This window comes from Hyperoodon ampullatus (assembly GCF_949752795.1).
Source record: "Hyperoodon ampullatus genome assembly, chromosome: 11".
NCBI lineage: Eukaryota > Metazoa > Chordata > Mammalia > Artiodactyla > Ziphiidae > Hyperoodon > Hyperoodon ampullatus.
Genome location: NC_136924.1, coordinates 50,704,645 through 50,732,097, shown reverse-complemented (window position 1 = coordinate 50,732,097; position 27,453 = coordinate 50,704,645). Strand labels below are relative to the sequence as shown.

At 35.8% G+C, this 27,453-nt stretch overlaps 1 protein-coding gene across 2 annotated transcripts in view; it reads right to left on the bottom strand.

Moving 5' to 3' along the window:
- The window catches only part of TMEM117 (transmembrane protein 117), a gene marked incomplete at both ends in the record, with an annotated part of 528,632 nt that overhangs the window by 224,013 nt on the left and 277,166 nt on the right, over positions 1-27,453 (bottom strand). Inside the window, one exon of one of the 2 annotated variants that reach the window (XM_079715373.1) lies at positions 15,078-15,177. The exons of the other annotated variant lie outside the window; for it this stretch is intronic. Within the exon in view, the coding sequence (XP_079571499.1) occupies positions 15,078-15,177 (100 nt within the window). The remainder of the gene's footprint in view (positions 1-15,077; positions 15,178-27,453) is intronic. 2 annotated transcript variants of the gene reach the window in all.

Sequence of the window (27,453 nt, the reverse complement as noted above, 5' to 3'; positions counted from 1 at the left end):
TGAGCTTCTGTCAAGATCCACTGTGCATCAAAAATTGTTGTTCTTGCGCAGCTGTTTTCTCAAAAGTTCTGCATTAAAATCTACACTTATTTTACAATCCCCTGGGTTTTCTATTGAATTCCTTTGTTGTCACACCTTAATTGACACCAAGCTTTACTTTTATAGACAAGTCAATGAACTGTTGTGGAAACATAACGCGGCAGGAAATCAGATGAGAGGCTCCTGATAATTGTCATTGACTGGGAAAATGTCATCTTTACGCATCTGCTTCTCAAGTTTGCTTCTTGAATGTCATATTTGGCCCAAACCCCCTCCCTTCATATTTTTCTGCATATAATCCATTTTAGAAACTATAAAATTAGTATTTTAATAAAACCTGTAACTTGGACCCTACTAAAATAAACAGGACTAAAAATAAATGCCAAGAAACCTTTTTAAATGAATGTATTTTTTTGCCTCTAATCTTAGTAGAGGAATTCCAATACTATTTGGAACTCAGAGCTCATCAGGAGAGAAAATTATGAGATAAAGTTTCATGGCAGTTAAAAGTTTAAATTATCTACTTTGTGTCGAGATTATATTTTAAAATTCAGCATTTTTCAATGCTAGTTTTTAATCACTTATTTTAGTAAATGGGAACTATGATTTATTTACTCAAGATTGTCTTGTCAACCTTTGGAAAGCATAGCTGAGATATAAGCATTTGTTGAAGAATATAAACTTTTCATTGGGAGTTTTCATCACTAAACATAATCCATATAATTCATATCTTAATTCCTATAAACAGAGGAGATTCTGGCAAATGACATAACATTAACATCATGTATATTTATAATTTAGAGTCAACTACTTAAAGCTGACTTCATTTTAAAAAAACATGTAAAATGGTGACTATACAATCTTTATGTTAGCTCAGTTTGGCTGAGCTATGGGAAGGACAGTATAGTAAAAATTAAAAGATGTTAAAATACGTAAAAAGTCTTCATACAGAAAATGCAAATTGCAGACTGTATTTTAAGATGTTCTCATTTATGAAACACTATAATTTTTTAAATTAAGTAACACTAACAATAGTAACAGTCATAATTCCACATGCTTTATCTCACAGCAGTTCACAGCCATATTCTCTAAGTAATAATTATTAAAAGTAACCCACTCTCTGAGTGAATGGCACCAATACTTAGTAACATTTAATGAGAAGTAAAGAATCAAATTAAAGCACATGGAGAATTGAGGGAGTGGGTCATTTGCTGGTAGGGGTGGATTGAAAGGAAGTTTACATAGATGATACTCTATTAGAATAGGCAAAATGATGGCATGACTATTCTTCTCCATCTTATGAGCTGGAAGGAGGTGGGGGGTGCCTGTCCTGCTCTCTGGAGAGGCAGACTTCTTGAATAATTTGAGCCAAAGCCAAGGCAGATGACATTGGTCAGCTTTTCAGCAAGGCTGGTATATATTCAGAGGAGTCTGTTGTGAGTATCAGAAGGAAGCCAAGGCCAAAGCTGCTCTGTAAGAAGCCCAAATCAAGTTCTAGACATACCACTGGAGGCCAGGGAAAATTTACGGAGCACTTACATCCCCCTGTGGCAAGGTGTGTGAGACCAGCCCTCTTCTCACACATTTTGCCTTCATGCCTGCTTCTCTGTTGTATAGTCTCCCAGCAACACAAGATTCCTTCCTTTGATTTCCCATCAGCCTTAATATCAGATGGCTATGACCCCATAGCATATGTCAAAATACTCTCACACCAAACTTCCTGGAATCACCTAAGAGAAATGGCCCCAAACTTGTCTGCATATTAGAACTCTGGAAACCTTTAAAAAATTCCAACACCCAGGTTACAGTCCAGACAATTTAAGTCCCTATCCCTGGGAATGGGACATAGGCATCAGTGGTCTTTGAAGCTCCCCAGGAGATTCTAATGTAAAGACAAATTTGCAAATGACTGCCTTATGGAATGCAGATAAAAAAATTGATTGGGGCTACCAACTAAACAATAAGCTTAGTTCATTGTACCTATTTAGAAACTGCCTCAGAGTTTTATAAATGTTAAAAACTTAATGATAGTTGCATTCACTTTAAGAACTGCACAATGCATAGTCATTAGGTACCCACCTGCACACCATTTCCCTATGATGAACCAAAGCTAGTCAGTCAACAAATTCGGCATGAGCTCTAGGTCTCTCTGCACCCATGCTAGTAATGGCTAGCTTGACCTCAATAACAAGCATTTCATTAACACTTCAGAAAGTGTTATTGTGAAAATGATTTTTGCCCACTTGTGCCTTCACTGTTTGGGTGAGATGAGCACTAAGTGGTACAAGGACTCGGGGTGTTCTCATCAGCTGTGATTAGAGCACAGGGAGTTCTTGTCTCCCCTGCATGTCAGTGGCCATAACCAAAAAGGGAGAACCAACTCTTAGAGGATGGATACGTTTAAGAGGTGTGATTGAGATGTTCCGAAATGGCACCTGCCCAAAGTTCACTCATCACACCCATCTCTCCACGTTCATGTCCTGTGTCAGTCTTCAGCTTAATGAAAGCATGAAGCAGGTGGACAGTGGGAAGAATCTGTGTTGAAATTATAGCCTACATCTCATTCCTGGTATTTTTGCACAAAACTGAATTTTCGTCACCTCTTTGTGGGAATATGCTCTCTGGTTCAACACAGCTACCCCCGACTGCACACCGTTTTATCTCATACCGATGTCTCACAATGTACTAGAGTGGCCTGGCCCTCAGGGCATTCGAATTTGCAACTTCAGCATTTATTATTCATCCAAGTTTAACACAGAAAGCCACCGTCACTCATTAAAACCTCATCACAAATTGATGACTGAGGATACTCAAAGAAGGTAGGGAAGATCTGAATAGACCAAAAGATGGTGTAGGACAACAATTCCCACACAGCCTGAACACTCGCCAACCCAGCAAGTCTTGTGAAGGGCTGGCTAGGGCAAGGCACTTAGGAGACTCCTTTAAAAAGAGGAAATTAACATTAAACGCAATGATATTAGAACTTCATGTTTACCATATTTAATATATTCTAATGTTTACTCCATCACTCATTTGTTATTATCCTGTAGGTGTTTAGTGTGTATTTATTAAGTGAATAGATTAATGAATAAGGGAAGGAGACCCTCAGAATTGTCTTGGGCTGCTAAAGGTCTGTAACTTTGCAGCATCAAAATTTGGTAAAATATTTTAAAATGACAGAGAAAACTTATTTGATGAGTTGTATCATGTAAAAATATTTGTGAAAAAAAGGTAGTTTGAATGGAAGCAAAAATATGATATCCACAGAAATATTAGGGCTAAAATTCTACTAAAAATAAATTTGTACAATCGTCCATTTAATAGAATACACTGAGTTTCACAGGGCTTTCGACACTAGAGAACATATTTTCTCAAAAATATTATGGTCTATATCATCATTTGGAGGTGTCAACAACTTCAGAAAGATACCAATGACACTACCATAGAGACTTTTAGGACTAGGAAAGTAAAGTACATGAACTGGTGCCAAGAATAATTATTCTGCTTGTTTATTTGTGTTCATATAATCAAAATAAAGGATTTGTAAAATATATATTTGCTTTACTACACATGGGTATATGTTATTTTTGTACTTTAGAAAAAAAACGAATTTTTAAATGGTCTTTGAAAAGACATTTTATATCTCTACCAATATAGTAAATCCAATTTGTTGGTCAATAAATATTTCAACAATTTTATAATTTTAATTATACTTAGTCCCCTTTAATACTGAAAAGCATTGTATAATAAGGTTGTAAAGTATAAGGTTACTATATAAATAAATACTCATTTAATGAATAAATGAGTTTAGATATCTAGCATATGGTTACACAGAAAGTTGATTCATTTTGCTAATTTTTTATTGAAGTGAAATAAGATGCATTACTTTTTTTTTTTCTTCACTTGGATTTGTCAAAAATCTTTCATTGATTCTGTCACCTCTAGTTGAAATTGAAAATGTCAAATAGAAATTAGGATAATTATAAGATGAGTCAAGGGAAAAAGTACTCAGATCTTGAAAATTATTAGCTTTCATATTTCTTCCAAAGCTACAGGTTCACAGTATCTTTCGTGATATATTTTAAAACCTTTATGAGAGGTGCTATTCTTTTCAGTGAAAACAGATGGCATCTCTCCAGGTTTCCTGTTTCGTCTCAAGCACTTGACTCATTTAGGCAATACTTCTCAAATATATTCTCTGCTTAGCAGTCAAGAACAATTTGGAATTTTTAAGTTGGCACATGTGGTGTCCTAACTTTCTTTCTGTGAGCCCTCGTCTGTTGTATTAAAGAAACTACTGATGTGAACTTAATCATCTGTTCTATTTGGTATCTTCAGAAATGTCAAAGGTCATTTATTTGATATTATACTTAATTAATAAGTTCCATGAGTACTGTATGCACAATTTACTCCTTTCCTTGTGCAATAGTATGTTCACAAAGCTACATAAGATGTTTCACTGAGCAACTTGGTAGACTAGTGAAGGATACTGGAGTCAAGCTCAGGTCTGGGATAAACCTTAGCATATTTTGTCAGTCAAGGCAAACAGAAGTTCTTTATTTACAAATCAGCCTTCAGATATGTAAGAACAGAGAAGAATATATGCCAAACATAGTTTTACTTAATCATTCATTATCAAAATATTCCTTCTGTTCACTCAAATATTTGTCTCTTGAAATATGATGTAACAGTTTTAATAAAGCAACAAAAATAAAACATAAGTACTAGCACTTCATGTTATAAATTTCATTTTGATGTTTATAGAACATTTAACTACAAATGCAACATACACTGTGAACATAAAAATCTTTTTTGGGGCAAACAACTGCTAAAGGATAGCAATTTTATATAAACAAAACACTTAGCACTTAAAAAATCAGGAATTGAAGTATCTATCTTAAAAAGATTATATAAAGCTATTTTTTACATTCTTCCAGTCCCAGAAATAAGAGGATTTCAACCACCTATATTTGTCAAAAGGGAACAGTAAAAAATATATGAGTTTTCTAAACTTTAAAAATAATAGTTTGGCAAAGATGTGATGTACTATCATTTAGTACCTAAAAAGATATGCAACTCCCCTCTCCCAACTAATGACAAAATTGGACAAATTTTATTGACACACTGGCAGAAAAAAAGTATCAAACCAACTTCTACGCTATATTCCATGTCTTGTTGATATCTATGATTAAATATTCCCAAGAAAATTATTTAGCTTGGCAAGATAGCACAGTAGTTGAAAGCACTGAAAACTCTGAAAACTAATTAAAATTTTACACACACACACACAACACACACACAACACGCAGCACACACACAATACACACACCACACACACCACATACACACAACACACACAACACACACCACACACACCACACATTCACACACCACACATTCACACACAACACACACACACAACACACACACAAACATAAAATAATGCTTGGCCCACAGGAATAGGCACTAAATAAAACATTAAAAAAATGTATAAGGGGAATAATCCAACTACTTCTAAAATGACTACAAAAAGAAGCACATAGCTTCTTTTTTGAGGTTCTGAGCTAATATTAACAACGGGCACTCATTTCATTATATTATTGACTTTCAGAGGAAAAAATATCAATGTCTCCCTGCTTTTATTTAAATTTCAGGCAAATGACTGATAAATGGTGCTTTAAAAGGTGTGGAACATCATGTTAGAAAAATCATAACAAATGTGTGGACAAAAAGGAAATCTGCCTTGAGGAAGTATAAACTAGGTAATAGAATAAAGTGTAATGGAATTGAAAAATGCTAAAACTAAGCTGGGGATGGAAAAGATGAAAAATGAGCATCTCCTGCCTCTAGTAGGGCTGTCTTTCTATAAGAGATGTGCTTAGTGTCTTTCACATCTTAATGTAGTTCAATCCAATAAATAGTTCAATCCAATACACTTCCCTGGTGCCTTTTATACACTTAGAGTAATATATTGCATAAATTTTTAATAAATGAATATAAATTACATACAATATACCTATAACATACTATGGAATTTCTGATAGAGATTGAGTTTAGGAGAGTTACAGCAGAGACAGAATTTGTGCTTCTATTCCTAAATATCTATATTCTACACTATAATCTATTTTACTCAGAAATCCTTTTTTTTTTCATATCATATTCTGTTAGGACTCTAAAACTCCAAGATTCCTAAAAATTAAAAGACTCCTGATCACCATTTGTGATGCTATCAGTAAACAGGAGGTTAGACTCTCCTGTCTTATTAATTTTTTAGTAAGAACTTATTATTTTGAAGGAACATGAAACACAATGCTAAAATATTTATAGAAACATTAAAATATTTATACACACAGAAGCAAAATGACCACATTTGGTTCCCTCAAATTTTCTAATGCATAAAAAAGAAATGTAAAAAAATTTCCTCTCTTACGTTCTCTGTTTCAATCAAATAATCAAACGAACTGACAATGTTTTCTGGCAATTATGGATGCCACTCAATCTAATGTCCTTGGGTTTTCTCAGTGTGGTAATCAATGTTGGTGATGCTGGTGTCCCACCCAGATCCCCTTCACTTACTGGTACACTCCACTCCCCAAGAACATAACACCTGCCCAGTGGGTCAAGCCAAGGATAGACTACCTGAGACCATATGACTACATCTTTGCTCTCTTCCTTCCCCATCTCTCTCTTGTTTCTCTCCTCTCCTTACAGATTTCCCTGAAGAGCATTTCCTCAATAAGCCATGTGCCCCCAAATCTCTGAGACATGCTCTTTTTCTATGGTATCTCACTTAAGAGAGAATCTTTATAGAAAAATAGTTTATTACTTATTTAAATGCTTGATCCAGTTTCCAACTTCACTGTATAAAATAGGGAAACACAACATAAATTTACCAAACATGGGGTTACTAATCAAAAAGTAGACTGCAACCATGAAATAGCTTCAATGAACAGGCAGAGAAAGAGAGCAAAAGAGAACATCTCAAAGTAATGCTGGGCTCTTGGGTCCAGATCCCATGGTTTAATATCTGATTTGCCCCTTCCACTTGTCATATATACTTGTTCGATGTGTTTTCTAACTATGATCCTTCTATTCAACATTTCACAGTTTAAATGCTCTTTTATTATGAACTTCAGTAAAGATATTATTGTTACTTTATTTCAGATATTAAATCAATTCAATTATGCTCTTTATTCTGTCATTTTGAAATATCAGTGGAAAAGAAATAATTAGAAAACTGGCATTGATCATAATATGAATTGAAAAACTCAGTTCCAGACAGAATAACAAACTAGATATGATGTCAGTTATATTCCAGGTTATTGTTCACTGACAAACTTAGCATGTGCAGAACAGTCCACAAAATGGTGACATGTATAACAGAAAACTTTTAACTAAATAAACTATTACTAATTTGGTGAAATGAAAATAGCACAGATAATCACACTCCTTCCTTAGTAAGTGTGAAATAAACATGGGACAACCAAAAAACTCACCAAATTTTAGGTATGTATTTATAATTACAAAATGTATTTCATATTTTCTATATTTAAGCTAGAAGGAATGCTTATATACTTCAATATATATACATTCAATACTTTTGAATGGTGCAGAAATAGTTCCTCTCTCTATTCTGTTCTAGATTTGTAAATAAATACTAACCCAGAAGTATAAATTATTCTCAAGTATACACCATTCTTTAATCCTCTCTGCCTCTGTCCACTGAAGTTTAACCAATTTTCTGTCTTACATAGTACAGTAAAAGCTCTCTGCTTAAGTGGCTAAATGGATATATCTCAACCTAGTTTCCTTCTGTTGCGCCCAGGAGCAGAACTATGCTCCTGAAAGCAACAATGACCACTCAAGGAATCATCTGGGGGGATCTGAGAGTCTCAATCTTTATTTTGCCAAAGAATGCAAAATTGTACAAAAGGTTACATCACCATTTAGGAGAATTACATCAACAAAAATGATACAAATGAATGTATTTACAAGACAGAAACAGACTCACAGATATAGAAAACAAACTTTTATGGTTACCAAAGGGGAAAGGACGGGGACGGATAAATTAGGAGTTTTGGATTAACATACACACACTCCTATACATAAAAAAGATAACCAACAAGGCCCTACTGTATAGCACAGGGAATTATATTCAATATCTTATAATAACTTATAATGGAAAAGATTCTAAAAAAAGAATATATATGTCATACTAAGTCAGTCAGACAGAGAAATACAAATATCATGATATCACTTATATGTGGAATCTAAAAAAAGGGTACCAATGAACTTATCTACAAAACAGAAATAGAGTTACAGATTTAGAAAACAAACTTGTGGTTACCAAGGGCATAAGGGGCAGGGGGAGGAATAAACTGGGATTGACATATGCACACTACTATATATAAAATAGATAATTAATAAGGACTTTCTGTATAGCACAGAGAACTCTACTGAATACTCTGTAATGGCTTATATGGGAAAGAATCTAAAAAAGAGTGGATATGTATATATATATATATATATATATATATATATATATATATATATATATATATATATATATATATATCTGAATCACTTTGTTGTACACCTGAAACTAACACAACATTGTAAATCAACTATATTTCAATAAAAATTAAAAATACAATCTATTATGTCTATTCAAGGGTGGTTCCTAGCACATATCCTCCTGGTTATGGAAACAAGCTAAGCAAGAGCAAATGAAGAGCTTTACTGGGGGGAGGCAGGAAGGGAGTTGATATCGAGGCACCTGGAACAGTACAGGTCTCATCCCTCCACATTTTCAATATTCTAGAATGCCCATTTTGTAACACTAAGTCACAAAATTGAATGAGAAAAGAAGAAATAGAACTTACTGCTTATGTCCTCTTATGATATATATATTTATTCTTTCAATAAATATTTCTTGAGCACCTTTTACTTTTTTATGCCTGGTACTGTGTTGTGTGCTAGGAATACAATTGTGAACACAATTGACATTGTAACTCCACTCAAGAAGTTTATAGTCAAGTAAGGTAGAAAGAGTTTACAGCTTTGCCTGTTAAATAAACACAACCTTTTGAAACAAAGATATTAGCAACATAAATATGAATCAAAAAAATCTCTCTGAAGAAATGAAAAATGTGTGAAAAATAAGAAGACAAAATTTTTCACTCAAATATTTAGAGGGATAATGTAGTATTTACACATAAAAGAGGCAGGATTAAAACAGAGAGGCAAGGGACTTCCCTGGTGGTCCAGTGGTTAAGACCCCGTGCTCCCAATGCAGGGGGCCCAGGGTTCGGTTCCTGGCCAGGTAACTAGATCTTGCATGCTGTGACTAAAGATCCCCACACCAGGGCTTCCCTGGTGGTGCAGTGGTTGAGAGTCCGCCTGCCGATGCAGGGGACACGGGTTCGTGCCCCGGTCTGGGAAGATCCCACATGCCGCAGAGTGGCTGGGCCCGTGAGCCATGGCTGCTGAGCCTGTGCGTCCGGAGCCTGTGCTCCGCAACGGGAGAGGCCACAACAGTGAGAGGCCAGCGTACTGCAAAAAAAAAAAAAAAAAAAAAAAAAAGATCCCCACGCCACAACGAAGATGCTGCACGTGGCAATGAAGATTCCACGTGCCGAAACTGACACCCGGAGCAGAAAATAAATAAATAAATAATTTAAAAAATAATAATAATAAATAAATAAAATATAAGGGTAAAATATACTTTTAAAAACTTATTTTTTTCTAAAATCATATTCTAACTAGAACTTCAAAAGAAAGAAACAATTAAGCAAATTTTAAAAGTTTATTTATTGTTCTAATACAACTACAAAGGCTGTGTTTTATCAATCCAAATGCATTTCCACATGAAGGCGTTGACTGAGCTTGTCTGGTTCTAATACATCTCCAATTTCAAGAAGAAGAAAAAACCTGTTAAAATCACGCATAATTTTAAAAACAAATGATCACTATGTAACCGAGCAGGATCCTATGAGGCCTTCCAGGAACAGAACCCCACCATGACCTCTGCTTGCCTCTTGTTTGTCAAAAAACTGTAGTCTCATAGGCTTCCCTGAGTTCCAAAGAGTATATTTAATCAAAGAAGCGAGAAAATGCAGAAAGAAAGGAAAACAGGCAAAAAGACAAAATAATCTGTTTAGTCATTAAACAAAGTCAAGGACCTTTAGTTCCTCCTCAACTGCTATAGAAAATATTCTGAGCCATGTCCTTTGAGCTGCTTTGCAGATCCCGAAACCCCCACCAGGTGGAAGGAGTTAACTTCTTAACTCTTCCACCCACAAGCATGTGGACCCCCAGAAGAGTTGGAACCAGAAGGTTGATGATGTTGACTCCTGATTATCTCACCACCAACAAATCAGAATAATGTCCATGAGATGTTCACACACCCCATAACCCCCCTCCCTTACCCTGTCTTTGAAAACTTTTCCCTGAAAAGCTTCGGGGAGTTTGGGCCTTATAAATACTAGCTGTTTGGACTCCTCGCTTGGCGCCCTGCAATAAACGTTGTACTTTCCTTCACCACAAGCCAGTGTCAGTAGCTTGGTTTTACTGTGCGTGGGCAGGCAGACCCAGGTTTGGTTCAGTAACAACTGTAATAACCTGAAATAAAGGCAAAGGCTATTGACAAAAATCTGAATTGTTTTATGAGTGTATGACATGACTCCATGGTGGAAGCTTTGCCAGTCGTGGCATATATACACAAAGGTCCACACACAATTCTCGGAATGGCATGTCAAGGACAACCAAGGTCCCATGATTATTGGAAGTTACAATACAGTATGTGGTTTTTAGATGTAGGGTGTATTATAAGTTTTATGATGACTTTAGTGTTTACCATCAGAACTGTCTTCACTTTATTTGTAACCTCCTTCACCTCCCCACAGCCACGAACGTCAAACCTGGAGTCTGATGTCCCTGTCACCAACATGAGCCATGTACCACTTACTGCTGTAAGAGAAAGCCATCAGAGCAGGAGGAATCAGGAACTGGAGAAAGGGGATGATGATTAGGTATACATATACAGGAAGTGATTTTTCCCTCTGGTATTAAGTGAGGGGCAGAAGCAAGGGCCATCATGATGTCCTCAGGATCCCCTGCCACCTTAAACCTCAGCAGAGGCCGTGACCTGTGTCTTCCAAACGGGGGAGGTGGTCAAGTTGGAGCCATGTGCTGTGGAACAGCTGACCCTCCTTGGCTCTTTACTTAATGGCACAGAGCATGGGCAAACATGGGGTTACGTGGCAATGGTGTCGCATGAGACACCCAGCGTTTTTGCTTTCTGTGTGTCCTTGTGATAGAGCTCGTCTCTGCAACTCTTAACATAAAGGGCCAGCTCAATGATGAATTACCTCACTAGTCATTTTATGTATTTCTTTTATACTAATTTTTAAAAAGTCTATTTGACAAAAAAATTAGTAACTTGAACCCTGACATATACTTATAGCCTTCTGTACAAGGCATACCACAGAGCCTGAAAAAGTCAGGACCGCCAGGGAACTGAACCTAGCAGAGCTTGACACTTGGTAGTGTGAGGGTCAAAGATTTTTGTCAGATTGGTTGATATCAGCCTTGCCTGTGGATCACATCAGTCCTGATGTGCCTTTTAAAACCAAGGAAAAGTTCTGAATTATTTCCACCAAAGAAAAAGCCTCTATTTCTGAACTGTATTGAAAGGCACGCTTTTATTGGAAATGTAAATAGTCCGTTGGTTTTCCACAATGGTCACCATCATTGATATTCATTTCATGATGAGAATTCTATGGAGAAATGAAGGTCAAAGCTTCCTTAGACTCCTCTCATGAGGAAAACTATTATATTTTTAAAATGTTATCAATGACACATATGTAGACAGATAAATATTTATATGGAAACATACCGCCTAGTCAGTGAATAGAAATGGGAATAGAAATGATGTGCTCTGGGAATCCTCCCTGTGTGACTGTACTTTCAAATCAGGAGAGAACTGTTTCTTTTGCCATTTCTATCCCTGTGGCTAATGGGGAAAGGTCAGTTTTTCAGATCACATAAGAAGAAAGGGATTTTGATTCTTCCTCAGTTTGCGGAAAGGAACAGACGAGAGGGCCCAAAAGGTTTGCTGGGTTAAAGCTATAACATAGTTTTCTTGACCCTCAATCTAGTCCTACTTCTGTGGTATTGGAAGTATTGATTGGAGCAGTAATCTATAGTATAGGAAAAGGTAAAAAGTTATCAGGTTAGTTAGTAGAAATAGAAGGCAATAAAGTAGTAAATTTAGGAGAAACTCTGAAGGTAAGACAGATGATGGAGAGAAAGACTACAGATTGAACTGTGGAATTATTGGTATTCCCCTAAACCATAAGAGTAGGGCAGAAGAGTGCATGGCAAAAATCCAACCAGGAAGGGTTAAAGGTCTTTGGTCAAAGCTGTACTATGCATTTGCCTCTCAATGCTGCCTAGGCATTGGACCCCACTTTATGGTTCAAAAGAAAAATAGCCTAATTTAAAAAAATAATAATATAACCAATAAATAGGGGCAGAGCTATATATGGCCTAGGAAACACTGTTTTGTGGGAAAGTCTGGGGAGAAGTTGGGTGGAATTGGGTTACAAATAAATAATGATGTCATCATGGGAAAGAAAATGATTTATGTATCAAATGGCTGACTTCAGCCTGAAAACTCCAGAGCAGCTCTTAGGTTTTGTTGGTCTGTTGCTTCTCCCCTGACTTTGATCAGGATCAGTATCAGGCAGAAGTAAGGAAGCAATGTACTATATTGGTTTAGTCTGCTCTAGCATGGGCAATAGGAAGGAAACTCCAGATGCTCTGAACCCCAGGCCTGGGATAAGGTGGGATTCTCATACTCCTGGAGCTTCACAGAAGAGACAGGAAGTCTGGGAAGCCTAAGGTTTGGATCAGTGACCTGCCTTTGCCATTACTTCAAGGAACTGGGCCCGGTCAAGAGGATGGGGGTCCAAAAACATGAACAATAACAATAAAGCACTTATACCTCCCTTACATGTCAGCATTTTAAGTCCTGCTGTAGGACCACACGTTTAATTGCCACAAAAAAACCTGTAGCACCAGTAGGAACTATTAATCCCTTTTAAGAAATGTGCAGACTAAGGCTCAAAGGATTGTACATTATTTGTGGAAGGTCAAACCATAGGTGGCAAGTCAGAGAATCCAAATTTATGAACTCTTGTTCCAGTTCTCTTTTCCATTTTAGTAAGTAGAGCCATCATAAAATGGAGTCAAAATCATAATCCACAATTAATGCAGAAATTTCCAAAAGGCATTACCTCAAATTTTAAGGAAATTACAAGCTTAAAGTTCATATATTTCCTTTTAAATAGTTTTTCCCAATGGAAATAGATGAGGCAGCCTGGTCTTAATGTCTGGCTTATTCTCATTGCTATTTCTAATGATTACAAATAAATAACATCTTCAAATTTCGATTTTAAAGCTAACAAAATGGAATTCATCTGGTAATTTGTTCTGGTAACATTCTAAAATTGAACAGAGGTGGGAGGGAGCTCAAAAACAGGCTAGACAAACTCTTTTATGGTTACTTGATACTCTTGCAGGATGATGACAGTAGTAGCAGTTAAGATATAACTGCTTCCTGTGCCCTGAAAACACCTGTTCTAGGTAAGAAGCAAACTATCAATAGAAGTGGCAGTAACTGTTGTGAGAATCTCCCTGCAGTATCAGGAACACATTTGTAGTTGCATATCCCTGCCAAATCGTGTTTAGTTTGGGCATCATCTTTCTTTTTATAAGACCTCTCATTTTCAAGTGAATGAATTTGAATAAAGCTAATTAGGATTAACTACACTTATGAAAGGTGTCAATGAAGGTTAGAGTGTTCCTTTTTTATGAGAGTTACGCTCTTTGCACTCTGAGACACTCCTGTAAACTTACAGGACCTAGGGCCTTTAAGCTACATACTGTCTTTAATTAACTCAATGGTTAGAAAGAGAAGTTACTCTCCTGGCAGATGAACTCAGCATGAAACATGGTTTGTCTAATTGTTGCAGACGTATAGTAATAAAGACTGATAATGCACAAAAGAGATTAAACAGACAACTCTCAGAACTCCTTAGTTACCATTAAGTTAGTAGGTTCAGTGAGGAAAACAAATGTAGAAAACTATTTTTAAAGTCCTTAAAGAATGTTTCATATGGTCTTCTGAGACAGGCCATACAGCATTTCTTACCTGAAAAGTATACATATCAGAAAACAACAAACAGACAATCTTCACAAAATTATTTAGAATTTCACAGGAAAGAATTTTCCACTAATTTTATGAATGTATATATGTTTGTATGCCACACATATGTGCATATGTATATGTTTTTGTACATACACATATATATGCATTTTATAAATAAATATATACTGGTGGACAGTCATTTGTATTAAAATTGTATTGACGTTTTTTCCTGAGGTAAACAGATATTGCATATAATCTCTAGATTTGTCCATATTTATGAATTTGTTCCCCTTGAAACAAAGGTAACTATTTTGCTCTAAACCATGAAAAGCAGTGTGTATCCAATAAAATCCAATTCACATTAGTTGAGAAAATGAAACTATATCTCTAATCCTTGGGAGGACAGAGGAATTATATAACAAAACAAAGAGTACGGCTGTGTCAAAAAGGGGCTGGAGATCAGGATGCTGGGCTGACAGGCACACAAACAGTTAGAGCTCAGCATTTCCTGTGACTTGTTGCTTGAAAAACTGGGGATAAATGGACTTGGATTATCTAACAAACCAGTTACTGAAATTACTGTACGTTCAAATTTTGTGAAATAAATGAGACTTTCTGATGTTTGAGGGCTTTGCACAAATGTAATAATGCTAACCATGAAAACAAGGTTCTTTTTTTTTTTTTACTTTGGAATGTTATTTGACATGTAACATGAAATAAAATAATTCATGAAGTTATTTGTTAAAAAAAAAAAGTAGTGTGTATCCAACATTATGAACATGTCTTCCATCTGACGTTTGAAATGGGTGAAGTTAAAATTTCTTACCATCCAAGCTGTGACAAAGTCCCCCATCCAGGTCCCTACTGCAGCTAATTTCATGAAACTTTCATTTCGGATGCCCATATAGTCTGTAATGATATACGCTCTGTGGAAACAAACACACAAGACATTGTCCAGACTCAGAGAGTCATACAGTCAAAACTTTCTGGTTCAGCAACACGCAAAGGGGCTTCTTCCCCTTTCCACAAGCTTTCTTGCTTTCGTCTCATCATCTATGCTTACAAATCTGAAAGGCTAGGAGGAGCTCTGAGGGTGTCTGGGTCAGTTCCAATTAGATTTGAAGACTGACTGTGACTATATCAATTACCACGTGCCTTTTGTTTTTGAGCCATAGGACTGACAATAGCTTTTGGAAAATCAAACAGAAATACTCAGCAAAGGCATCATTTCACACTCACTCAAGTATGAGGAGCGCAGAAACAATTCCTTAATTAGAGTAACTTGAAAGGAAGAGAAGAGCTCACTTTCCTTCACTTTTGTCGAGTCAGAACTATTGAAAAGGTGCTGGGAATAGGCTTTAGGTATAATATATCTGAATAATGTTCAGAAGAATATCAAGATTAGAGAAAATTTTCCACACAGTGAAGTGATGTAAAAATTGACTCAAATATACGTGGTTTAAATTATTACTTAAATGGCAATAACCAGAAGACTTCATTTCATCACTCTTTTTACATAGCTAATTCTTGTTTGCTTGCTATATACCACCAACTCATATGTCTCACAGCTCAAAGAGAGATTCAAAGGTACACCCAATCATTAAATACAAGTAATCTGACCATGCTTATTGTTTATTAAGCATTTTCATTTTCTTGTTTGATAGTCAAGAAAATTCTAAGTATCATTTTTACCATCTTGTAATTTCTCTGAGAAAAATGGGACTCAAAGAGATCAGTTAATCTGCTCAATCAATACCACATAACAAATGAATGGTAGCTAGGAACCAAACTTGTCTCTCTCTATATTTTTAAATATAAGTTTTTCACTCAGATTTCTTTTACTTTATTTTTATTTTTAATTTATTGGGGTTTGTTGCTAGGTTTCTTTTCCTTTAAATTTTGTTCCTTTTCTTAAACATGATAATACCTGTACAACTTAGAGCGTCAGTTAAACATGACTCTTCTTAGATTAAATTCATTTTTTAACTTTTTATTTCATATTGGAGTATTAACTTTAAAACAATATGCAGTAGAGAATGATATGTTTGTTAGTTATCTATTGAAACTATGAAGAAGCACACTTTTGAAGTCGCTGAGAGTTAAACCATTTGCAATTCAGTTATTTTTTTCCAGAGTTATTTCAGATAGTTTTTTATCCATAACATAAACAGATATTTACATAGTTTTTTAACAACAAAAACAAACTTATGAATTCTTAAAACAATTCTTTTTCCACATGCTTCATTCTTTGGAGGGGCTATGTAAATATCTTAAAATCTATGGAAGGGCTATGTAAATATCTTAAGGTCTCATCTCAAAATTCTGGGTCTCTAATTCCATGTGCTTCCATAATAGCCAAAAAATTTTTAGCTACCATAAATTGCATGCTAGCAATGTTCTAGAGATTGTTATTAGCACTTTGAAAACTGAATCTCCATCAACTTTCATATCAGAAAAGTGAAATGTATTATTATTCCTGTTTCACAGATATGGAATTAAGGCTTTAGAGAGTTTTTGCAACTTTCTCAAGGTCAAGCATCTAGTAAATGGACAAGATTTGAATCTAAATTTGATTGACTCCCAAATCCAGGCACTTAACCACTGTGCTATACCTTCTTCCTACAAGTGTTAGTAGAGATATAAAAAACACAGAGAATATCTCTGTTCCCCAGTATTTTAGTAAGACAATGACAATCAAGAATTTCTTCCTGTGAAGATAATTCATAATAAGAAGTCAAGAGTCACATCCAGAAGCTACAACTCCCCAGAGCTACCATTAGGTTTTGGACTCCCACTTATACTGAGTTCATCCATCTAAGCAGTTCTTGGGCAGTGAGCTCAGTGTACTATGGAGTATTAGCTCTGTTAATTGTCCAGCTTTTTCAATGACACCTATTTTGAAGATTTTGTTCAATGATACATCTCTACCTGTCCACTCTGCCAATTAATTCTAGAATAATTGGGCTAGGGTAGAAATTTCTGGCTACATTCTTTGTGGTTGTATAGATGTGTGTAAGAGAAGGCATCATTCTTCTTTTTCAGTATCTAAAAATAGGGATGAGATGGTAAGCATGCAACAGACCAATGATCCAGCCAAGAACAACTAAAAGATCTAAACAAAATGTAAAAGTCACTCCCAAAATCTGCTTAAAGGCATCTGAGAGCTGATGAAGCAATGAGGACAAGAAAAACCAAGACACCAGATTGGAGAGAATTGTGGAAAGGTTAGCTATACTATATTTTCTCTGGAGACATTAACTGATTCTGTGTGCAAGACAAGAGGAGGAGGATCTGGGGTTTTCCTGGGCAGAGGGCAGTCTCAGTGGGTTAGAGGGGCAACATTTGAAATTTAAGGAGCCAAGATTCTTGTGAGAAAAAGAGAGGCCCAGAAGAGAGCATGATACACAGTTGGTTGTCCTTTCAAGACATTTACCAAATTATGAATTTGAACACTGGGGATGCTGAGAGACTAAGGAGAAAGTCTCTGTAAAGTATAGCAGAGGTTTGGCAACTTCACCATGCTGAGGAATCTATTATAGTTCAGAGCCTGCTAGAGAGAATGGCCCAAGATATACAGGGATATGGCAGGCTAGAGAAAACCAGAGATGGATGGGTCCTTGATGAAGCTGTAAATCAGTCCTTACCCAGTCCATTCCATGATTGAGTTAAAGTGATCAGCTTCTATTCTTTCCAACTAACAGAGGAAAGAGTGAACCTTTTCAGGAAGAATAAAGTATCATCTAGATCCTCTATACATTTTTATGTATAAAATCCATCACTCATTTAAAAATCACTAGGATGTTAAGAAACAGGTTCCCATCACTGAAAACCATGAGAGAAGACAATAGCTAAAACTAGATAATAAGCTCCAGGAGGACTGGGAGTTATTTTAGCTAATTTTTTCACTGTTAATTCCCCAGAACCTAGAGCACTGCCTGAAAACAGTAAGTGATCAATAAACACCTGCTTAATGTATGAATTAACAAAGTGACCCAAGTTATTCATATTTATTGATATATTACATAGGTAAACCTATGTATATTAAACCCTAGAAACAGCAATAAAATAAGATTTAATTATGAAGAATTTTACCACAGAGAAAACCATTAAATATGTTTTTTAATTGTTTTGTGTTTTCACTTCTCCAACTACATTTGTATTTCCTTGATTGCAGAATAACTGTCCTGTATTCATCTAGAAAGATATGTCAGCACAAAATAGGGGAATGTCCCTCCTCTGTGGCTGTGGGCACATGGTGAGTACTGGCCATGATAATGCAGAGGAAATGGCACAGAGAATTTTTGAATTAATTAATATATTTAAAAGTGAAGAGTGATATATATAAAATTTAGTAGTTATTCTAGACATTTCTCCAAAGAAGACATACAGATGACCAACAGGCACATGAAAAGATGCTCAACATTGCTAATTATTAGAGAAATGCAAATCAAAACTACAATGAGGTATCAGCTCACACCAGTCAGAATGGCCATCATCAAAAAGTGTACAAATAATAAATGTTGGAGGGGGTGTGGAAAAGAGGGAACCCTCCTACACTGTTGGTGGGAATGTAAATTGGTACAGCCACTATGGAGAACAGTATGGAGCTTCCTTAAAAATTTACAAATAGAGCTACCATATAATGCAGCAATCCCACTCCTGGGCATATATCCAGAGAAAAACATGGTTCGAAAGGATACATACACCCCAATGTTCACTGCAGCGCTATTTACAATAGCCAAGACATGGAAGCAACTTAATGTCCTAAATGGATAAAGATGTGTATGTGTATATATATATATATATATATATATATATATATATATATATATACACACACACACATATATACACACACACAGTTGAATACTACTCAACCATTAAAGAGAATGAAACAATGCTATTTGCAGCAACATGGATGGACCTGGAGATAATCATGCTAAGTAAGTCAGAGAAAGACAAATATAATAGGACACCGCTTATATGCAGAATCTAAAAAAATTGATACAAATGAACTTATTTACAAAACAGAAAGAGACTCACAGACATAGAAAACAAACTTATGGTTACCAAAGGGGAAAGGTGGGGGGGAGGGATAAATTGGGAGTTTGGGATTAACATATACACACTACTATATATATATATGTATTTTTTTTATTTATTTTTTGTGGTACGCGGGCCTCTCACTGTTGTGGCCTCTCCTGTTGCGGAGCACAGGCTCCGGACGCGCAGGCTCAGCAGCCATGGCTCACGGACCCAGCCGCTCTGCGGCATGTGGGATCTTCCTGGACCGGGGCACGAACCCGTGTCCCCTGCATCGGCAGGCAGACTCTCAACCACTGCGCCACCAGGGAAGCCCTACACTACTATATTTAAATTAGATAGCCAACAGGACCTACTGTATAGCACAGGGAACTCTGCTCAATAATCTGTAATAACTTAAATGGGAAAATAATTTGAAAAGGAAAAGATAAATGTATAAGTGAATCACTTTGCTGTACACCTGAAACTAACACAATATTGTAAATCAACTACAGTCCCACATAAAATAAAAATGTTTTTTAAAAAGATATATTGTACCAAAAAATTTTAGTAGTTATTCTTAATTTTTCTGTTTTGGACAAACGTAAAGAAGAATTACAAATATGCAGACCTGCCATAAACACTTTCAACCACTAGTTCACTGATTTGCACATTCATTAACATTTAACAATACTTCCTGCTCAGGGTGTAAAGGATAGAGTGTGCATATATTTATATCAGCAATTCTGGCCAGTTTGAATATCACATTGGACTCTGAAAATGTGAAGTTGTGGAGTTTATATACACAACAGTTTAAATTTTATTTGCTAGGAGGTACCATTAAAGTTTTAGTTTCATTCAGAGTTTTAGCTAATTATTTCAACTATTCATACATCTTTTGTTTGTTTTGCTTTGAGCTTTAGCTGGCTTTCTATGCTTAGATCTAGAAAAGCTTGCAGTCTTACTAGCCTTCCAGGTAAGTATTTATTGTTGATATTTTCTTTCAAGATTCTAAATGAATTTGTTTTCAAGCTACAACTTCAGTTTTTTTTTCCTTGAGATTTCAAGCTTAACTGTTAAATCCATAACATATGTGTGTAAACGTCAACAGGATCTTGGAAATGTTCATAATTATCATAACAACCTGAAAACATGAGCTACTAAGCCTACTGTACCTAGTGAAACCTATGTGCTAAATGGCCATAAACTAAACAGACTCTAACATGGGCTAAATAGTCAATGAAATGATAATATAATGAATTGGCCTTACAGGTGAGAGTCTTGAGCACTAGCAACAGAGGCTCCAGTTTACTTCAGTCTATTACTTATATGTAAGTAGATGCAGTTAATGCCAGGTGATTTAGGAGCTGAATCTCTAAAAGTTTAACAAGAGGCAGTAAACATAGATCACCAAACCAGTATTGATTCATGCTTCACTGAAGACCCATCTGTGGCCAGCTGGATTCATAACGTCACAGCTGTCTCTCTCAGCCATGTTCGGGCGACATAAACAAGATTGGGGGCTTCATACACAAGTAAATCGTGGAGAGGAAGTTGACTTACCTGCATTAAACACAATGAAACTCAAGCAAAAACTCTAAATGTTCTTAAGGCTTGAGGTGAAAATCTGTCACTATAAAATGCCAGAAATTAAACCTACATTTATTGTATTAACCTTTCTCAATCTTTTCACTTGTAATGAAATGATTAATAGGCTTTAATCCAGTCACTTGTTCAACTGTTATACAAATAACCACATTTTAGTATTTCTGCCCAAAATAGCTAGTTATTGACTATTGAAAGACTTTGATAGAGCTCAATACATGTGTATGGACATTCCAGGCAAGACCTAGGGTATGAAGTACAGAGCAAGATCCATTGGAAGGTGACATATGTCTCAGACAATTGTTAGAAGGAGGCTGGAGTGATCAAAATTGCATTTGGACCCAAAAATGCTTACAGATAAAATACCAACACAAATTCCCCAACTTTAGTCATTCATTCCCTCTAACTTCTATAAAGAAGACATATATAAGACTATAGATGGAGTTTTCATTGGACAAATCCATCCTGATTGCTAACACATACACACATTAACTCTTCCTTTCATTTTTGTCTTGCTTAAGCCCATTCAGTGAAATTCGTTTGTCGTAGATACAGAAACCTTACTATAACATCAATTCCTCCCTGTCTTTTACCCTCAACATTTGGTTAACCACTGAGGGTACTTCTGAAAGGGCCTCAAATCTATGCTGTTTTTCTGTTATCACTACTACCAATGTCTTAGCTCTGTTCATAACCATCTCTAATCTGAATTATACAATAACCTCCTATTTCCCTGTGATTATCTTCACTTCACTATAGATTCTTTATTGCCACTATGGTAACTTCTGGAGAATTAATATGGTGTACTAGAAGAGCAAGAGTCCTGGAACCAGAAAGTATTAGGTTTGCAAACCACCTCCCCACTTTATGACCTGGGACAAATGATTAAGTTGATAATCATCCATTCCCTTATCTGTAGAATGGGGATAAAAATAACTTCCCTTCACAGGGTTTCTTGAGGATTACATGAAATAAAGAATATAGAGCTTCTAGCACAACTATTTCATAATAGGTGTGAAAAAAAATGTTAGATCTCTGACATACAGGCTCACATTTCCAAAATAATGTAGTGGTTCCCAAAAAGCAAAGCATGGATAAGAAGATCCTTCACTCTCTCCAAGCTATCTTATTTTTCAGATTCATATTTCATCTCACAGTCTCCTTTTTTCAGGCCCTCTTCCCCACCATGAAACCAATCTCACCAACTATCCCACCATCCTATGATGTACCTTAGCATCTTTGCATGCAATGCTCCCATTGTCTGGAATGCCATACCTTTCTTCTGGCCTAAGATTACTAACTAAGCCTGTCCACTGAGAAATCAACTGCTATTATTCCTATAAGTCACCCCTTCCCTGGTGTTACTGTAACACTTTGAATATACTTCTGTTAAACAAATTTCCCAAAGTCTTCTAATGATTGTCTCACATTGCCCCTTTCTACCACAAGACTTAGTTCATCAAGTGTAAAGAAAATATTTCTTTCATCTAGGCAGTTGAAAATTTTTGTTCGGTGTATAGTATGATTTAGGAATACAAAAATACTTAAATGAATGAAGCAATGAATTAATGAATTAATATAAAAAGATTATTTAGATCATCTGACACCAGGGCCAACTAGGAAGAGAATAAAAGGCTAAAGATAAAAACAAGGATTCACAATATAAGAAAAACTAAAAGAAAACCACAGATAAATTGTGGGCCATGTAATTAACTATGATGTTCTAACAAAGTTAGAATAGAATATCACTCTATAATTTTTATACCTCTTCTAGAATAAAAAAAACTAGAGGGTAGGATATAATCAAATCAAAATAAAGAACCCATCTTTGACTTTCTGCAATCACACACTGGAAATTTATTTAATTTGAATATAAGTTAGTTGGCTAATAATGAAAAAAGTGAAATATTGTAAAATCTCTGCATGGTATCTACTGAATCTTATTGTTTTAAAACAATCCTTTTAAATGAGGCTAGGGGCTTCCCTGGTGGCGCAGTGGTTGAGAGTCCGCCTGCCGATGCAGGGGACACGGGTTCGTGCCCCGGTCCGGAAGGATCCCACATGCCATGGAGCGGCTGGGCCCGTAAGCCATGGCTGCTGAGCCTGCGCATCCGGAGTCTGTGCTCTGCAACGGGAGAGGCCACAACAGTGAGAGGCCCGCGTACCGCAAAAAAAAAAAAAAAAAAAATGAGGCTAGATAGCAATCTATAACTTCGTGTACCAATTTGCTGGCACAAACAGTGAAAGAGCTATATAGCAAAATACATTTATTTTATCCATGTGAAAAAAGAAAGAAAATTTATTTCATCACCCTTCAAATGTATACTGCCAAATTACATTCGTTGTTTGTCCTATAAAGTCAATGGTGAAGATAACTGCCAAGGAGCAGGATAAAGAAAAAAGAATGAAAAGAATTGAGGACAGTCTCAGAGACCTCTGGGACAACATGAAATACATCAACATTCGAATTTAGGGGTCCCAGAAGAAGAAGAGAAAGAGAAAGGATTTGAGAAAATATTTGAAGAGATCATAGTTGAAAACTTCCCTAACTTCCCTAACATGGGAAAGGAAATATCCACCCAAGTCCAAGAAGCACAGAGAATCCCATACAGGATAAACCCTAGGAGAAGCACATTAAGACAGATATTAATCAAACCAACAAAAATTAAATTCAGACAAAAAATATTAAAAGCAGCAAGGGAAAAGCAACAAATAACATAAAAGGGAATCCCCATTAGGTTATCAGCTGATTTCTCAGCAGAAACTCAGCAGGCCAGAAGGGAGTGGCAGGATATATTTAAAGTGATGAAAGGGAAAAAACTACAACCAAGGTTATTCTACCCAGGAAGGATCTCATTCAGATTCAACAGAGAAATCAAAAGCTTTACAGATAAGCAAAAACTAAGAGAATTCAGCACCACCAAACCAGCTTTACAACAAATACTAAAGGAACTTCTCTAGGCTGGAAACACAAGAGAAGAAAAATATCCACAAAAACAAACCCAAAACAATTAAGAAAATGGTAATAGGAACATACGTATCGATAATTACCTTAAATGTGAATAGATTAAATGTTCCAACCAAAAGACACAAACTGGCTGAATGGGTCCGAAAACATGACCTGTATATATGCTGTCTATAAGAGACCCACTTCAGACCTAGGGACACATACAGACTGAAAGTGAGGGGATGGAAAAAGATATTTCATGCAAATGGAAACCAAAAGAAAGCTGGAGTAGCAAAACTCATATCAGATGAAATAGACTTTAAAATAAAGACTGTTACAAGAGAAAAGGAAGGACACTACATAATGATCAAGGGATCAATCCAAGAAGAAGATATAACAATTGTAAATATTTATGCACCCAACATAGGAGCACCTCAATACATAAGGCAAATGTTAACAGCCATGAAAGGGGAAATCAACAGTAACACAATAATAGTGGGGGACTTTACACCTCACACCAATGGACGGATCATCCAGACAGTAAATTAATAAGGAAACACAAGCTTTAAATGACACAACAGACCAGATAGATTTAATTGATATTTATAGGACATTCCATTTTAAAACAGCAGATTACACTTTCTTCTCAAGTGTACACAGAACATTCTCCAGGATAGCTCACAACATTCTCCAGGATAGGTCACATCTTGGGTCACAAATCAAGCCTTGGTAAATTTAAGAAAATTGAAATCATATCAAGCATCTTTTCCGACCACAGCGCTATGAGATTAGAAATAAATTACAGGAGAAAAAAGTAAAAAACACAAACACATGGAGGCTAAACAATATGTTACTAAATAACCAAGAGATCACTGAAGAAATCAAAGAGAAAGTCAAAAAATACCTAGAGACAAATGACAATGAAAACACGAAAAAGAGGTAATTTTATAGCAATACAATCCTACCTCAAGAAACAAGAAAAATCTCAAAGAAACAATCTATCCTTACACCTAAAGGAACTAGAGAAAGAAGAACAAACAAAACCTAACATTAGCCGAAGGAAAGAAATCATAAAGATCAGAGCAGAAATAAACAAAATAGAAACAAAGGAAACAATAGCAAAGAGCAATAAAATTAAAGACTGGTTCTTTGAGAAGATAAACAAAGTTGATAAACTTTTAGCCTGTCTCATCAAGAAACAGAGGGAGAGGACTCAAGTCAATAAAATTAGAAATGAAAAAAGAGAAGTTACAATGAACACTGCAGAAATACAAAGTATCATAAGAGACTACTACAAGAAACTATATGCCAATAAAATGGACAATCTGGAAGAAATGGACAAATTCTTGGAAAGGTACAACTTTCCAAGACTGAACCAGGAAAAAATATAAAATATAAACAGACAAATCACAAGTAGTGAAATTGAAACTGTAATTAAAAACCTTCCAACAAACAAAAGTCCAGGACCAGATGGCTTCACAGGCAAATTCTATCAAACGTTTAGAGAAGAGCTAACACCTATCATTCTCAAACTCTTCCAAAAAAATTGCAGAGGGAGGAATACTCCCAAACTCATCCTATGAGGCCACCATCACCCTGATACCAAAACCAGACAAAGATGTCACAGAAAAAGAAAATTACAGACCAGTATCACTGATGAACGTATACACAAAAATCCTCAACAAAATACTAGCATACAGAATCCAACAACACATTGAAAGGATCACACACCATAATCAAGTGGGATTTATCCCAGGGATGCAAGGATTCTTCAACATATGCAAATCAATCAACATGATTCACCATATTAACAAATTGAAGAACAAACACCATATGATCATCTCAACAGATGCAGAAAGAGATTTTGACAAAATTCCACACCAGTTTATGATCAAAACTCTCCAGAAAGTAGGCATAAAGGAAACCTACCTCAACATAATAAAGGCCATATAAGACAAACCCACAGCAAACATCATTCTTAATGGTGAAAAACTGAAAGCATTTCCTCTAAGATCAGGAACAGACAAGACAAGGATGTCCACTCTCGCCACTCTTATTCAAAATAGTTTTGGAAGGCAACCAGAGAAGGAAAAAGAATAAAACGATTATAGATTGGAAAGGAAGAAGTAAAACTGCCACTGTTTGCAGAGGACATGATACTGTACATAGAAAATCCTAAAAACGCCACCAGAAAACTACTAGAGCTAATCAATGAATTGGTAAAGTTGCAGGATACAAAATTAACACACAGAAATCTCTTGCATTCCTATACACTGATGATGAAAAATCTGAAAGAGAAATTAAGGAAACAACCCCATTTACCACTGCAACAAAAAGAGTAAAATACCTAGGAATAAACCTACCTAGGGAGACAAGAGACCCATATGCAGAAAACTATAAGACACTGATGAAAGAAATTAAAGATGATACCAACAAATAGAGAGATATACCATGTTCTTAGATTGGAAGAATCAATATTGTGAAAATGACTATACTACCCAAAGCAGTGTAAATTTTTTTGCAAAGTAGATTGAGAAATAGTGACGGTTTCAACTTCTTCTGTTGTATGAAATCCTTCTGGGGATATTAAGGAAGGAACTAAATTCTGCTTCTGAACCTCAACAATACTCAGGGACTGAAGGCTCAGTATTTCTGGTTGTGAGGGAGAGGAAGGATGGAACTGAAAACAGGAGTTGGAAATCCTGCATGATGAGTAGTTTATGTACTCTCTTCCAGCCAATAAAACCAGAAAATGACTTTTGGCCCATGAGCTAAGATGAGCATTTGCTACCTGGAGAAATTCAAGCAGAGAGTTAGACACCTTAATGAGAAGAAAAGCTATAAAAATACACCTTTTATATTAAACGAGTCCCATTACCTAAATACTGTTTATATGGGTTGAAGACAGAAGTTTCATCTCAAAGAAAACTGACCAGCTCTGCCCTCGCCAAAAAAATCATTAACAATTGAAGAGCACCCAGTGAAATAAGCAAATTCCCATTGACCACAATCCCCCTCCATACAAGTCTTACTGGTTACAAGCCTTGTTATGCACAGAGACTTTCCAACCATCTTTTACAGCCCACTATTGAAAATAAACTCACTAACATGTATTTGAGGTAAATTTCTAACAAGAAAAAAAAGCTCAAAACTAAACAAAAATGAGGTACTCACTCAGAGGAAATAGACAATACAGACAGCAGAGAAAAAAGTGTCCAGAGAGAATAAAGATATTTTTCAGACATGCAAATTCAGAATTCAATTATATGCTGTCTATAAAAAAATACAACTAAAACTAACACTACATGAGGGTTGAAAATAGAATAGTAAGAAAGGTTTAAAAGATAACATGCAAACAATAACAAGAAGAAATGTGGAATAGCTATAATAATATCAATCAAGGCAAAACATATTATTATAAAGTGAGAGAACCTTACTAATGACAAAAGATTCAACCCATCAGGAAGATATAAGGTACCACCAAAATACAGGAATTAAAGTAAATTTATAAAGTGGTAAGAAAAAATAGACAAATTCACATAGAAAATGTTTAAGATATCAACATATTTCCCTCAATAACCAATGAAACAAGCAGACAAAAATATGTGAGGACCTAAAGGATTTGAAT